A 15,712-nucleotide genomic window follows, 5' to 3' on the forward strand; every position below is an offset into this window, starting at 1 on the left:
GGAAGTTCACATGACTATCCCTTAAATCCTGGGGTAGCCAATCACATTTTACTATGAAATGCTCATTTTTTAATCAAAGACACACATAAGAACATTTTATACCAAGATAATAAAAAGTTTTTTATTTGTTTTTCCGCGAGTAGTTGGGAATCTTACTTTTTAACGATCTTTGTTGCGGAGTGAAATAGGCGGAGTTAAACCGGAGCAAAATCAAGATGGCCTCCTTCTCTGAAAGGTAAGACAAAGCAGTTCTGATCTAATATCCCTGAATTACCGGCGATTTAAGGTAGGAATTGTAGTCGAGAGGGCACATTTAATTACTACATTAACATAGTTGGAGTATTGGAATTTTGTTTAAAGATATCGTTGTCGTTCAGGGAAAAGAGACGGTGTGCAAAAGTCGAGCGGTCCTTTACAATTGAATTGAATTAACGGCTCCTAGTGTTAGCGAGGGTTATGTCGCATGGCTCATTTAAGCAGTTAACCCTCGTATTGCAGGTTTACATCTGCATTTTAATCCTCATTTGTAAGCAATGCGTTGCTGTTGTTTATTTGATATTTGGTTATTATTTCCTTAGATATTTTCACCTAATTCTCACGCGGACTTGTTAGCTAACATTAGCTAACAGGTTATGGTGTTTGTTGTATCAGGCCAAACTCATTCTAATCGCAGGAATTAGTATTCACAGTAAAGTCGACAGAAAACGGGAGTGGTGGGTAAAATGACTGTTTGGAATATATTCATTTTGCGTTGTTAGAAATAGGAAAACGCGTGTTTCAGCGCCATAAGAGACCAAAGTCCGGATGTGCGATGCTTAGATAAAAATGAACAACGTTTGCAAACAATCTGAAGTTATTTGGATCCTGTACATCGCTAAATCGACGTTCCTGGCCCTAATCGGGGAATTATGTGTGAGAAAACAACCGACACAAACAACCAAGATGTGATTTTTTTTTTTCTCTCTGTTTTTCTCTCCCAGGATGGCGCCTGTCTTGGTGCTCTGGCTGGCCATGTGCCTGGGCGCAACATGGGCCGTGGACAGGGGCAACTTCAAGACCTGTGACCAGAGTGCTTTCTGCAAGTAAGTGCAAGAGACAGAGTTTAGCTATGAGGCTTTGTTTGTTTTCCAAGGAGAAGCGCGTCATTTCTGATCTGGTGTATCCTAACTCCACCAGGCGTCAGCGGGCCCTCAAACCCGGCGACTCCCCTTATCGAGCCCTGCTGGAGACCATGGAGCTGACAAACACCAGACTCACCCTGCAGCTCATCAACGACAACAACAAGGCAGGTTTACTTCTAAATCTGTGACTTTCAGCTCATTTTACAGCAGTGTAAAAGAGAAGTTGGGCCACATCAGTGTTAGATTTTCCAAAATTCATCCTTGAATGAACCTATCCCTGACTGTTTACACTCACTGGTCTGTGGGGTTCTATGGGGGCAAAGCTGAACTTTGAGTTTCATACAATGTTAAAGCAAAGGACAACACCACAGTGCTTTAGAGTCCCTATGTCTCTATAGACTCACTCGTTCTTGTGGCATTTTCTCTTTATAAAGAAGGACACCTATAAAGAAAATTAAGCTTAAAATTGCATTTCTGAGTATTTCTTTTTCCAAATCGTTGAGAATTGGGAGCAGATGAGAAAATGCAATTTGATAAACTTGTAGTTGTGACATAGAAGCTACAATTGTTGTTCCACTGTTCCGTTCTGATGCACCCATTTGTAGATGACTTTAAAAGCGGGGTAAATCCAATATTCCTTGCCATTTTTGTTCGTACTGATAATGTTAGGTTGGGGTTGTGAGGAGCTGTAAGCTAGCAAGTGAGGGTGTGAACAAAGGGATGATAGGAAATGAGACCAGGGGGGTATTCCAGAAAGCATGTTATGCTAGTTACCACGGTAAGTTTGAGGCTAAGGAAGCGGATAACCTGAGCTTTCAGGGTATGTCAAGTTGCCATAGCAACTCATGCTCTGAACATAACCTGGTCTGGAGCAGGTTTAGTTGAAGGTTAGTTTGTTTTCAGAGAGGTGAAGCAGCATGTCATATCCATTTGAAGATGATTTAGATGATACTTTTTCCACCATGAGAGGGTGATAAGACCACATATGGATGTTGGAAAAATAAACTTTTTTACTTAGATCTAACTTAATTATTTGCTTCAGTTAAGATAAATCATTTTTTTTTGTTAAGTCAGCTTAAAAATAACAGGTAGTTATCAGACATTTATGTTACTTTCATTCAAATCAATTCAATTAATTTGGTGTAACTTTGGTGCTGCTGTTAGATCGGCACCGCAAGGAATTGTGGGAAACCATTCCCTTTGCCTGTCTGGACGGATTTGGGTTTTAGTGTGGGTTTTTGACCAAATATATTTAGTTGTTTAGCTGTTTTACTGTGTTCTGCTGAGTTACTTTGTCCCACTATGTTTAATTCTTTCTGTACCATGAGGGAGAGGGAGGGAGAGGATGAGTTTATTTAGCATCCCTACTGTCTAGTGGTGAAATGTCAAAGTCAGAGAAACTGTTAGACATTATGTATCATATTGCAAATCCATTTTTTTTAATACATTTTATTGTTTTAAACATGAATATCTGCAGGCTCAAAATTATACATGTGAGAGTTCAAGAAGTACAATAAATGTTTCCATGGTGACTCCTGAAATCGGCGATCCATTGAGAATGTCTTTATGTACTTGCCGTGCACGCGCATAAATCCAGGGTTACCAAATCGAGCGTAATTGCGCTAACTCATATCCGGTCTTTTGGAACCGACATACCCAGAGTAAGTAAGTTCAGGCGGCTTCAGCCAGAGTTCAGGCTTAAAGTCAGGGTAGTTTTAATGTGCTTTCTGGAATACCCCCCAGGCTTACTTCATGCCAATGGTCCCACCCCACAACTCGGAGGTGAATTTCTGATGAACTCCTGTCGCTCTGGAGAAACTATGTCCTAGAAAACAAAACTTTTTATTTTTGGCTAAAAACCGCATACTCAAAATGGGATTAAATGTCCTTTTCATTTCATTTTCATTCAAACATTTTCTTTCTCTGGTATTTACCATGTTCAGGAGGCCTTTTTTGTTGAAGTAGGGGTTGGAAATCTCCAAATAGTTTGATTTAAATCATGTGTTTGTGAATGTGGCCCAGATTAATCTTCCTACAAACATCCAAGAATAAAGCCAATTTACTGATGTGATTTAACACTTTGGTGGCACATCAGCTATATCTGAGGGTCTTTTTGTTCACATGCTGCCATTCAAGAACTTGTTCTCTGCTGTTCTTGGTGTCGAGTCAGAATGCCTAAACCGACAAAACAAGTCAAACTCTAAAGATTCTAGGCCCGTTTTGTTTGCCCCATAGGTGCGTCTGCTGCTGGAGCTTTACCGTCTCCAGGGAAACATAACGAGGGTGAAGATAAACGAGCTTAAGCCGCTGAAGCCTCGCTACGAGGTCCCAGACGTGCTCATCAGGGACCCCCCTACAGAGCCGTGAGTGTCTCATGAGACTTCCTGCACGCACACAGCTACATGATGAAACTTGAAACAAAAAGTATCATCCTTTAGTATTATTGCTCATCCCTAATATCTGTATCGTTCCTTCTGTTCTCTCTCCGCCACAGCCTGTCAGTTCTGTCTCAGGATGAGAGCGGAGTTGTTCTGTCCTTGGGGGCGGAGTCTCAAAGGGTCATCGTTAGCGTCCGGCCCTTCCGCCTGGACATAATGGAGGGACACGATGTCCTGATGTCACTGAATTCCCGCGGCCTGCTCGCCTTCGAGCACCTGAGGATGCGCAAGGACACGTGAGAATCTACTCGTACACGCTCACGCACATTTACAAATAACTGCCTTTTGTTGCTGTGGCCCAAGTTGTCACTCAGTAGATGATTTCTGTGTTTTGTTCCCATGATATGATTTACTTTTAAAGGTATTCTCTGACTCGTTCTGTCCTCTTCTCCCCATCATCCTAGTTTCTCCTATAAAGTAACTAGCACAGTGGCTAGCGTGTGGGATAATATCAAGAGGGTATTCTCTAGGTAAACACCCTTCAGATTTGTGCCTTCTGTTCCTTGTGCTAATGCTGCCTATAGTGCCATTCAATACGGGGTTTCTATCACTCCCAAGCTCTGTACTTACCCTGTAAATAAATGTGACTGCGTGAGTGTGTGCATGGACGTCTTTGATTCAAAGTAGCACTATAGGTGAGATTTTAACTGTTCCAGAACATTTTCAATGAACCTGTAAAAGATCACCCTAATTATTAAACAAGGAGAAATGATGCGTCAGCGCCTGCAGACACCGTCTCAGCACAGATCAATGACATCATGCAGCTTCTGTATCACTGCAGCAGCTTGTCTGATTTCATCTAACTCTTCAATTGCATGACTGAATGGGTTTCTCAACTAGCTCTGTGTAATAAATGCTTCATATTTGGTGGAGGCTAATGGACAAATGGCTACATTATGCCATGTAAGATCTTGAATTGGTTTAGTGTGCAGGTCTGAAGGGCGTGCATCTGTATACAGTGATCCCTTGATTATCGCGGGGGTTACGTTCCAAATAGAACCCGTGATAAGCAAAACCCGTGAAGTAGAAACCTTTATTTTTTTACAATTATTATACAATGAAATTCACTATTATACATTGAAAAGAAAGAACAAACCATTTAACAGGCTAAATCAATTGTTTTTCTAACAAATAAAAGTACTTTAGAAACGTTTTTTCAACAAATAACTTCTGTAGTGTGCTGTCAAATAATAATTTCAATCATCGATAAGAACAGAAGGCTTTAAATTGCGGAGATTAGCCCCGCCCACCGCGACCCGAGTGGATTAACCGGAGGAAAATTTAAAATGATTATGAAAAAAATAAAAAAGTACAGTGGGACAGATAGTGACTCCGGTCTACTTTTTCACTGCTCTTCATACTGAGCCGCTGCATCCTCTGCAGCGTTTTTTCCTTCTGAAGCCCGCGGTGCAGCTGCAGGTGTGTTTGTTCGGGAGAGGAACATAGTGATAGGCAGTTGTTGTCGCTCTTTTTTCTTCTTTGCTAAAGATCCTTATACACCGACATGCCACCATCGATTATGTTGGAGAACTGTAATGAACGGCTCATCAAAGGGTCCCATTCTTGAGCTACTCGCTGAGTGACTTTTTAGCCAATCAGAATGCAGAACACAATGCACAATCCAAATCCGTGAAGTAGCGAAACCGTGAAAAGAAAACCGTGATATAGCAAGGGATCACTGTACACACACAATAGTGCTCCCTTGTACGTTAGGTTTTACTGCCCTCTCAAACCCATAAGCAACACCTCTCTTTGTGGTCTTTTATGTTTGCAGTTGAGCTGCTCCTTTCACTTGATGTTGGTTAGTTTTCACTCTAGAGCACATTGAGTTTTCCTCTGCATGTTTAGCGATGCAGATCATGCACTTCTGCGGCTGCCAGTATTGACATTTTCATCAGAATTTGAGGCTTTTTGTGAAGTATTCCCCCCTTTTTAAAACATTTTTTGGCGGTGCCATTCTATGGATTTACGTATGTTGAGTCCTCTGGGATTCCTTCGATCTTTAGGTTCCTTAGAGACCATTGCATTTGTTGCATGCAGGATACTTTGGAGCTCTGTCCCTTTTGGCTGAGCTTGAAGTAGCCACAAGACAGGGAGTTGCTTAGCTCACTTTATCAGTAAACCGTAGTCAATTACACCCTGTAGAGCTGTGCCTAGCTTTCCAGTGTGGGGTAAGGAGATCATCTCCACACCACTGTTAGATGACCTCTTTTCTTTAATCCTAGCCTAATTTTCTCCACATATGATCATTCGTCACGTGACTTTCCTGAAGTGACGTATCTTTGACTGTTGTTTTCCTGCATCTCTTCCACGCTCCTTTTTCTCTGAGCAGTCGGGCAGACCCCGAGGCTGAGAAGAAAGAGGAGGCCGATTCTGCAGACCAGGCGGAGGTACTTCAAGATGTCTTTTCTGTTGCCCCACTTCAGATAACTGAGGGGTGCACAATACACACTAGTTGTGTTTGACTTCCAGGCAACCAAGGAAGAGGAAGAGAAAGCGGAAGAGGGGATGTGGGAGGAAACATTCAAGTCCCACTCAGACAGTAAACCTAACGGTGAGTCATTTAGTGTATTGCTCCCCAACTCCCAATGTGTGTGTGAACGAAGATAAACGTCACCCTCAAAAGTCAAAGGAAACTAGAGGCTAAAGAGAAATCAGATTCCCACTTCAGCCTTGTACAAGCCGACCCGTGAAAAAATAGTCTGACATTAAACCGGTCTGTGGCCTGATGGGGTTGGGGAACACTGAGCTAGTGTACTTGTGGTATTAGTGCTGCAAGGTCAGTTGCTGATAAAACTGATGTTTGGTTGTTGTCTCCCATCTCCCCCCCCCCAGGTCCGTCCTCTATTAGTTTAGACTTCTCATTCCCGGGGGTGGAGCACGTCTACGGGATCCCTGAACATGCAGATGACCTGAAACTCAAAACAACAGAGTGGGTGTCACATTAAACAGTTTGAATTGCTGGGTCTCATATAGTTGGATTTTATGGGGGTTGTTTTCTTCCTTCCAGTAACGGAGATCCGTATCGTCTCTTCAACCTGGACGTCTTTCAGTATGAATTGTATAACCCTATGGCCTTATATGGGGCTGTCCCAGTTATGCTGGCACACAATGCCCAGCGGACTACCGGGATCTTCTGGCTCAACGCTGCAGAAACGTGGGTGGATATAAGCTCCAACACAGCTGGAAAGGTACATTGAATGTTTCCTCTTCTCTGACATGTTAGACTGATTCTTGCTAACCGATAAGAAACTTTCTAGTTTGTCTTTAAATGGAATGTAAAACTCGCCTGAAAGTGCCACTATTTTTGTCTTTTCAGACTGTGTTTGGGAAAATGCTGGATTATGTTCAGGGATCGAGTGAGATACCACAAACTGATGTCCGCTGGATATCTGAAAGTGGCATCATAGATGTCTTCATTATGCTGGGACCAACACCCAAACATGTCTTCTCCCAGTATGCCTCTCTAACAGGTAGGCATTTCATGCCACAGTGATGTTTATGTCCTAAAGTCTCCAAGACACTTGACTTGGCATTGGCTTTGAGTTGATGCATTTGGCGTTTGTCACCTTTTAGCATCTCCAAAAATGTTAACATCTTTAGGTTGGGTAGGTTTGCATCATATCAGCCCTTCAGGAGAACGTTAAGCCTTTGTAAAACTGTTGGCTGTTTTTTTTTTTTTTTTTGCTTTCAGAAAATCATTTGACATTTAATTTTAATGCCATAAATTCTTTAACCAAACTTGTAGCATAAAACCCAGTGACAAAAAACACACTTTCCCTTTTTTTTAGATCAAATAAAACATAAGCAAAATTATCAGAATTATTTAACAGCTAAAGTCTTAAGTTACATTCCTTGGACATTTATTCATGTATTAATGTGTCTGAGGTAAGTTTATGTTTGAAAAGCAACATAAAAGAACCAAAATATTAGGTACATTTTTTCTTAAAAGGTTAAATAACTGAAATCTGACTTTCTTTGTCTGAAACGACATTCCTGAATTCTCTGCTTCTCTTTTTCAATGAAATATTTTGTTTTTCTTTTTTTCTACAGGCACTCAGTCCTTTCCTCCTCTGGCGTCCCTGGGTTACCACCAGTGCCGCTGGAACTACAATGACCAGGAAGACGTGCGCTCTGTGGACGCAGGCTTTGACGAGTATGACATTCCTTACGACTTCATCTGGCTGGATATCGAGCACACGGATGGGAAACGCTACTTCACCTGGGATCCGCACAAGTTTGCAACGCCAAAGGAAATGCTGCAAGGCCTTCTGGACAAAAAGAGAAAGGTACCAACAGCATCCATCCTGCTTTGATATATACCATTATAAGATACTGCTCTCATCTTTTACAATTTGGTTATATTTTTAGATGGTTGCCATTGTTGACCCCCACATCAAAATAGACAGCAACTACAAGATTCACAATGAGATTCGCTCTCGAGGGTTTTATGTCAAGAACAAGGACGGTGGGGATTATGAGGGCTGGTGTTGGCCCGGTAAGAAACTCTTCTGTTTGATGATTGTTATAAAATGTATGACCTGCTTGTAGGAATGAAGATGATACAGATGCATATCGAAAAATCAATCCAGTTATGACCGCAACAGAAGTATCAAATATGAATCACAGATATGAAAATTATGTTGGTAAAAAGAGAAGGAAGTAAATCTGTTTCTGTCAATCTTTGTCAGTTTCTCTTCCTGTTTTTCTACTGTCTTTGCCATTTGTATAAACATGTGACGCAAGCATAAATTAAATTAAAATCTTACAATAAAAGGTGAATATTAGAATCAATGTATAAAAATCAGTTTCCATCTTTATGAAGCATTAATGTTGACATTTTGCGCCACAATTTCCTTTAACAGGTTTTGTGGGGGAAACTTTTATTAAAAAAAAAAAATAATAAGCCAAAAGCTAATTTAATACATTCTTGTTTGAAGAATTCTGTCACAAACGTGATGAATGATGGAAAAGCAGTTTACTGAAAGTGAGCCCAACAAGTTTGGTTCCCGGTGATCTTGTATAACACTTAAAGGTAAAACCTCTTTTTGAGGTTAAGAGGGGAAGTCACTCAAACTTCTCACTCATAGTGAAAGAAAAAAGTTTTCTTGCTCTTGGAGATTCCATTCAGCTTTTTCTAAAGTCCTAATGATGAGACCATGTTTCAGTGTGTCACAATATTTAGACAAAATGTTATTTCTCTTCAATGTTGTTCTATTTTTCATCCGTCTTGATGATCTTTGGTGATGATTTCCAGGTAATGCTGGTTATCCAGACTTCACTCGTGCCGACATGAGGGCCTGGTGGGCCAGCATGTTTGCCTACGATCAGTACGAGGTGAGTTCATAAGTCATAATATCATAGAACAGTTGGCTTGTAAAGGATAAGAAAACTCAGTTCCCAAGCCGTGGCATATTTCTTCTTTTTAACTTATTAGGATAGTCGATTTGAAAACATATTTATAGTTTTGAGTTTACTTGTTCAAATATCTGGTTTTGAATGTTGCTTCCAATGTTTCTGCAGGGCTCCATGGAGAACTTGTACACGTGGAATGACATGAACGAGCCCTCAGTGTTCAATGGGCCTGAGGTCACCATGCACAAGGACGCAGTACACGGAGACTGGGAAAACCGGGACGTACACAATATTTATGGATTATATGTGGTGAGTGTGAGCCCAGTTAACTTAGCTTTAGTCAAATGTATCTGCTGGCCACTTAACCTGAACTCCTCTTCTTTTCTTTAGTCATTGACTGTAAAGTCAGATTCTTGTTTTTGTTTTTTTCAGAAGTGCTTGAAGTCTGAAATAGAATTTGTCCTTCAGGCCAGACATTATTAGAAACCATCTGTTTGAGTTAGAGAGATGACTTGGACCAAACCCAGCAATCTCTGGCTGTTAGTAATTCCTTTGTGCTTCAGCACAAACCCAGAAGGAGAACTAAACTGTTATTTACATACTGTTAAAACTGATGACTGTTTGATCTTTATGTTTGTCACAATATTCTAATAAATCATGGGAGATGTTGACGTATATCTGATCGATGACCTATAATTAAGCTTCCAAAAACGCTGGTCTTAAGTGGCTCTTGGTTCGATATAAATACTATTGCATCCAGACGTTTGTGGGGCTTTTTGTTTCTCACTCCATCACTCCCTCCATCTCCAGCAAATGGCCACAGCAGAGGGTTTGGTCCAGAGGTCGGGAGGAGTTGAACGACCTTTTGTCTTGACCAGAGCTTTCTTCGCTGGGTCCCAGCGCTACGGTAACCAGCCTTTCTGCTTAGTCAGAGTTGGGGTCTAACCCAAAATACCTTTTGATTAAAGTTTCTCTTCAGGCTATAACCGTTTTGTGTCCCAAAACCGGGCAGTGTCTTATTCTAATCTGCGTTTTAAAGGCATTTGGGTGGATTCTTCTGAAGCTCCATTGCTTTATTGTTTGTTCAGGTGCTGTGTGGACTGGAGATAATGCAGCTGAATGGGACCACCTGAAAATATCCATCCCCATGTGTTTGAGTCTGGGTCTAGTTGGAATTTCTTTCTGTGGTGGTGAGTACTAACCCCCTCCTAAGCTGAGCAAAAGTATTTATATTAGGAGAAGTTACTTTAAGTAGAGTTTTGTTCTTAATGTTATCCACTGTAGAAATATAATTTGACTAATGTCGCCAAAAACTACATCAAAGCACAGTTGGAAAGGTGGTGTTTAATGAGTGTGAACTTATTTAAGAAGAATTCTGACATTTACATGGGCTGAAGTGTCAGTAGTCCTCATGTTTGGACCGTGTGCAAATGTCATTTAGAAAACAAAAACATGCAAATGAGGGAAGAACGTACTTTCTAGGTAAAGTTTTGCATTTTTGTTTTTACTGATCTTTTTATTATATGATAAAACAGTTTATTCATGAGTAGAAATATGTTAATAAAAGGACAAAAGGGCTGCAGAGGTTTGTTGTCTGCACTCTGAACTTCAGATTTGACTAATAGCCCCCCCCCTCTCACATAGCTGACGTTGGCGGGTTCTTCAAGTCGCCGACTCCAGAGTTGCTTGTGCGCTGGTACCAGACGGGGGCTTACCAGCCGTTCTTCAGGGCTCACGCTCACCTGGACACGCCCCGCCGTGAACCCTGGCTCTTTGGTCCAGAGAACACCGCTCTGATCCGGGAGGCTATCCGCCAACGCTACACCTTCTTACCCTACTGGTACCAGCAGTTCTACCACGCGTACCGCACCGGAGAGCCGGTCATGAGGTGAGGATCAGTGGAAGACGAAACATATAGAACATGGAAGGAGTTTAACCTTATGCAACATTATTATTACTTAAAGAGGAAACTGTTGATCTGCTTATAAACTTGTTTCTGTTTTTCTTAATGTGATCATTTGGGAATTTATTAAAACCTGATGGATATGGACTAAAATTCTCTTTTATATACCAGAAATTCAAACAACTAAGCATCCAACAGCACAGTTAAACCCATAAGATAAGAACGTTGTCCAGATGTGCAGCTCTGTTGGTCTGTATTTTAAACCTGATGGAGACAGTATAGTTATAGGTGCATGTGTGTTACAGACCCCTGTGGGTGGAGTATACTCAGGATCCGGCTACGTTTGCTGTGGATGATGAGTTCTTGATTGGTGAGACACATCTGTTTTGCTCTGACATGTGAACGTGTCACTCTATAAATAGGATATTGGTTGAAACTGTTGTAGTTTTTTTTTTTTTCTTTTCCTTTTTTGTATGGTTCTTGTTAGGGCTGCACGATATGAGGAAAACTCGCGATATGCGATATTGGTGATTAATATTGCGATAACGATATAATTTGCGGTATATAAACAAATATCAAACCAACCAAAAACATCATTTCCATTTCAATGCAACAGTATAAAAATTATACTCCAAATGACCCTTGTGAACGTAGGAGGCAAAAATCAAACATAAAAGGGCTCATCTGATTGATCAACAACGTAAACGGGTCCTTCTGATTGGTTAAATGCATAAAGGGATTTATTTCATTTATTCAATATTTCAAGCTGCCATGAGTTTGTTTTAGCACATTTAACCCTTGTGCTATCTTAGATGACCCCCCCCCTTACTTTGACATGTTCTCCCTACCATGACAAAGGTGGATAAAGGTGGAAAGATTTCATGTAATCCATGGACACCAGTGAAGATCACAAATCATTGAAGAAAAAAGGTTCAGAGCACTGTCTAGTGGGTCTAGATGACCCAAGTCCCAATGTTAAAGTGCCTAGGATAGCACAAGGGTCAAGGTAACCATTTATTGCGATTTTCGCCGTCTTTTGCGGTATGCATATTGCACAGCTTGATGTTGCGATAACGATATATTTGCGGTATATTGTGCAGGCTTAGTTCTTGTCCAATTTCTTAGTGTTATTTTATAGTAACTTATTATTTTGTTACTGGAAAAAAATACTTTGGTCAACATGTATAGCGATATTAAATAACTATAGACTAATAACTAAAATAAGAAGTAGTTCAAGATGGCTTCAAACACATCACTGCTGTTTTAGCCTGTGCCTCTAAGTAATAGCTGTGAATAGGGGTGTGACGATAACCCCATCACCGCGGTGATGACCTCATCAAAAATCCCACACGTCACAGTTCTAGCTGTGAAATGAAGTAAATGTGGTACCTTGTGTCTGTGGCCAAAACCAAGACTTTATGTTGAAATGAATTGCATTTGAGAAGCTTTAAAGAAGTGATTTAAAACGGTTTCAGTCTCCTTAGATTTTGGATTCACTCGTCTTGTTTTGCCTTCTTTTTTCTCCTCCTCTAGGCCAGAACTTACTGGTGCATCCCGTCACTGAAGAGGGAGCTAGAGGAGTAACTGCTTACCTGCCTGGAAAAGAAGAGGTGCTTTTGTCTACCCGAAAATAACTTTTCAAATGTTTCTTTTATCTGTAAGCAAGAAAACAAAAACAATTTTGTGCATGTCTTTGGTTTTAGGTCTGGTTTGACATCCACACCTTCCAGAAGCACAACGGCGCTCAGAACCTTTACATTCCTGTCACCATGAGCTCTGTAAGACGCTCACTGTTTCATTTCCTGATCCTTTGGTCACCTTCCTTTTTTCTGATTGAGTATGTTCTGTTTTTAGATCCCCGTGTTCCAGCGCGGCGGTTCCATCATTCCTCGGAAAATGCGAGTTCGTCGGTCCTCCTCCTGCATGGAACACGATCCTTACACTCTTTATGCGGCTCTGAACGCTCGGGTAACCAAAATAATGGACACTGCATGACACAAAAGGCATTCATGGTGTCTTAAAATCTCTTCTTTTTTTTTTTCTTCTGACAGGGGGTTGCAGAGGGTGAGCTTTACATGGATGATGGCCACACGTTTAACTATGAAAAGAAGGAATTCATCCACAGAAGGCTGTCCTTTTCCAACAACGTCCTCTCTTCTGTGTACGTGCAACGAAGCAGCTTCTGTTTAAAACACAAATCCACCTCCATGAAAAAATCAAAGTTCAGACGGTAAAACAGCCGTTTACGGCAGAGTTTCAGGAATGACCTCAGAATGTTTGCATTTTTCCTGCACAGCAACCTGGTTCCTGATTCCCACTTCACGACTAACTCATGGATCGAACGGATCGTCCTGATAGGATCCAGCAAACCCGCCAAGGTCACCCTCAAGACTGCTGGTGAGTGATTTTAGCTGTTTTAAGAGAACCGCTTTTACACTTTTGCAGCATTTAAGAGTTGATATAAAAAGAAAAACATCAAAAGAGGATTTGAAAAGCAATTGTTGGAACAAGTCCAGCCAGCGTGAATGCTCTGAGTTTTGAGTTATGTTGTTTTTTTCTTCCCAGACGGTATTGAAAGTCAGCTGGAATTTGACTTTGATGCTTCCATGTCGGTTGTGACGGTCCGTAAGCCCGGAATGAACGCAGGAGCAGACTGGACTGTGACGCTGGAGTAACCATGGAAACGGAGGAGCATGAGAGCAATGACGGAGAAAACACATTCAAACTAACTAAAAAGAAAAGAATAGCCAGAATGCGGACATTATACCCTCACTTTCATGTAGATTAGTTAGCCAAGCAGTCATTTCTATTTTTCCCTGTTTGTGCAGTTTCACTGTAAAACCGGACAAATAGAGGTTAAAAGTTACTACTAGACCATTGTGTTTGTCTTTTTTAATAGTTAATAATTGAGGGGTTATAGTTTTGTTTTGTTTTTTTTAAAATTGGAATTGCAAAAATTTGATTATTTTTTTCTAGCTTTGCTCTCTGGGTATTTAGCCAGATTAAATTATGGATATCGGGGATTAAAGATGAAGGCTACCTTTTTCAAACTGCACACACTCCACCCTTTGCTGGCCCTTTTTGATTCAAAAATAAGTCATTCCTTTATTTGGCCACGCCCATAAATCCATGTGGATATTCCTTTTTGTTTTTGTTTGTTTTTTTCTAATTGTGCACTTCCCATTAGAAAAGGCTTGTCCACAGTCTTTGATCTTCTTGTTTTTCCAGCATTCCCTCATGTTTCCCGTGTGACGGTGTGGGCGGGCCTCATTGGTTTTTGTGTCTTGGTTGTCACGTTTGCAGAGTTCATCTCTACATTGTTCAGTGGTGACTTCTGCAGAATAAAAACGATTGGTCATTGACTTTGGACATGAGGTTTCTTAGCTCCTGACCAGAAATTGGAATTTTAAATGCTTAAAAATCTAGTGTTTGAAATGCATTCAAGGTCTGTACCACTCAGTGAGGATCGTTCTTTAAATGTTTAGATACTAGTCTTGGCTGTTTTTAAATGCACTTAACAAAAAGAAAAGTTGTTTAGATTTAGGCAAAAATTAGGACAGTCCCTACCGTCCACCTACTTTTCCATCCCAAATCACAGTTAATCCTCATTTTAAAACGATTAAAAAAAGCTTTCAGCTTCCAAAATAACCTGTCCAAATGTAAACATGAAGCACTTCTAAAGAGGCAAGTTACTTTCTGGAGACTAATCTATGTGGTGTTGAAAGAATCAGAATTCTTGAGGGGTCCTTGGAAAAGATGATTTTTATGAGGATAAATGTGAAAACTGATGCGTTTTTTCTTTTTTTTTTGTAGCTCAATCAAATGGAAGTGAAAATTTCTACTTTGGCTGTCGCAATTGAACAATGTACTCTTAACAGATGAGACCAAGTGGAAATAAAGCTGACCAATATAGTTGTTTGGCTTTCATTATGATTTTTCTACATGTGATTTTGTTTTGTTTTTTAACTATCGCATTAGCTGGCATGTGTTTAATCAAGTTAATGCAGCACTTTCAACAACAAAAATCCTAATTCCCAAAATAGAAAAGAATGTTTTAGAAAAGAAAATGCTGCTTTAGATTAGATAATCCCAAATTACTTAACCTTTTACTGCATTTACTCTCAAATGTGTGCAATAATTTTTAACACTTTCAACAAGCTTACCATGATTTGATGCTCTTTTAACCCTTGTGCTATCTTAGATGACCCCACCCTTACTTTGATGTGTTCTCCCTACCATGACAAAGGTGGATAAAGGTGGAAAGATTTCATGTCATCCATGGACACCAGTGAAGATCACAAATCATTGTAGAAAAAGGTTCAGCGCACTGTTCAGTGGGTCTAGATGACCCAACTCCCAATGTTAAAGTGCCTAGGATAGCACAAGGGTTATAGGATGGTGGAGCTCTACTAAAGAGCAGAAAGATGTTTTTATTTCTGTACTTTCCTCCTTTACCTGATGACAAATATCTAACTACTCATAATCTGCTAACTAGAATAATCTGATATAAAGCTTTGAGGGACACTTAAAAGGATGATGTAAAAACCCTCAAACACATTTCAGTATAAGACTTCTTGGAGTGCATGTAAAAAACGGTTTTATTTCATGTTACTATTCTTTAATCTGGGTTAACATATGTCTGGTATAGATGTGGAATGAAATCAGATTGAGAAAAAATCTTATTCCTCAAATTCAGATTACTGCTGTTGTTGGATAAATGAGTTTAAATAATCCTGCTCACACGGTCAATTTATTAATTTAATAACTAATGGAATTAGACAATGATCAGAATTTTCTGTGAGCCTTTTTTTGCCTTGAGGTTCACTGCAAAGTCTTGATAGAAACATCTGTTTTGTAATGAGGATGAAACTGTAGAGCATTGATGAAATGTAAGA

General features: G+C 40.3%; 1 protein-coding gene across 3 annotated transcripts; it reads left to right on the forward strand.

The window, feature by feature from the left end:
* The first annotated feature begins 151 nt into the window (after nucleotides 1-151).
* Nucleotides 152-14,729, forward strand: ganab (glucosidase II alpha subunit). Of its 3 annotated transcripts, none has more exons than XM_011480033.3 (25): nucleotides 152-235; nucleotides 981-1,082; nucleotides 1,177-1,285; nucleotides 3,357-3,484; nucleotides 3,616-3,795; nucleotides 3,964-4,029; nucleotides 5,892-5,949; nucleotides 6,032-6,113; nucleotides 6,395-6,491; nucleotides 6,570-6,750; nucleotides 6,879-7,032; nucleotides 7,613-7,848; nucleotides 7,931-8,057; nucleotides 8,817-8,896; nucleotides 9,083-9,223; nucleotides 9,725-9,821; nucleotides 10,003-10,104; nucleotides 10,559-10,802; nucleotides 11,123-11,187; nucleotides 12,351-12,427; nucleotides 12,521-12,595; nucleotides 12,672-12,785; nucleotides 12,869-12,978; nucleotides 13,114-13,214; nucleotides 13,383-14,729. In XM_011480033.3, exons 1-25 carry the CDS (start codon nucleotides 216-218, stop codon nucleotides 13,490-13,492), a joined length of 2,856 nt encoding a protein of 951 aa, XP_011478335.1. In that variant the 5' UTR covers nucleotides 152-215; the 3' UTR covers nucleotides 13,493-14,729. The 3 variants fall into 3 exon arrangements, with proteins under 3 accessions (XP_011478335.1, XP_011478336.1, XP_020562162.1); XM_020706503.2 differs by lacking the exon at nucleotides 152-235 and adding an exon at nucleotides 268-286; XM_011480034.3 differs by lacking the exon at nucleotides 3,964-4,029 and having other exon boundaries at nucleotides 154-235.
* Nucleotides 14,730-15,712: the final 983 nt, after the last annotated feature.

The sequence above is a fragment of the Oryzias latipes genome, chromosome 10 (assembly GCF_002234675.1).
Source record: "Oryzias latipes chromosome 10, ASM223467v1".
Taxonomy (NCBI): domain Eukaryota; kingdom Metazoa; phylum Chordata; class Actinopteri; order Beloniformes; family Adrianichthyidae; genus Oryzias; species Oryzias latipes.

Excerpts from the sequence above, each read along its gene's own strand:
- ganab (XM_011480033.3), top strand. The coding sequence starts at position 216 with ATGGCCTCCTTCTCTGAAAG. Across the intron at positions 12,786-12,868 it reads ATGCGGCTCTGAACGCTCGG|GGGGTTGCAGAGGGTGAGCT; the intron begins GTAACCAAAATA and ends TTCTTCTGACAG. Across the intron at positions 13,215-13,382 it reads GGTCACCCTCAAGACTGCTG|ACGGTATTGAAAGTCAGCTG; the intron begins GTGAGTGATTTT and ends TTTTCTTCCCAG.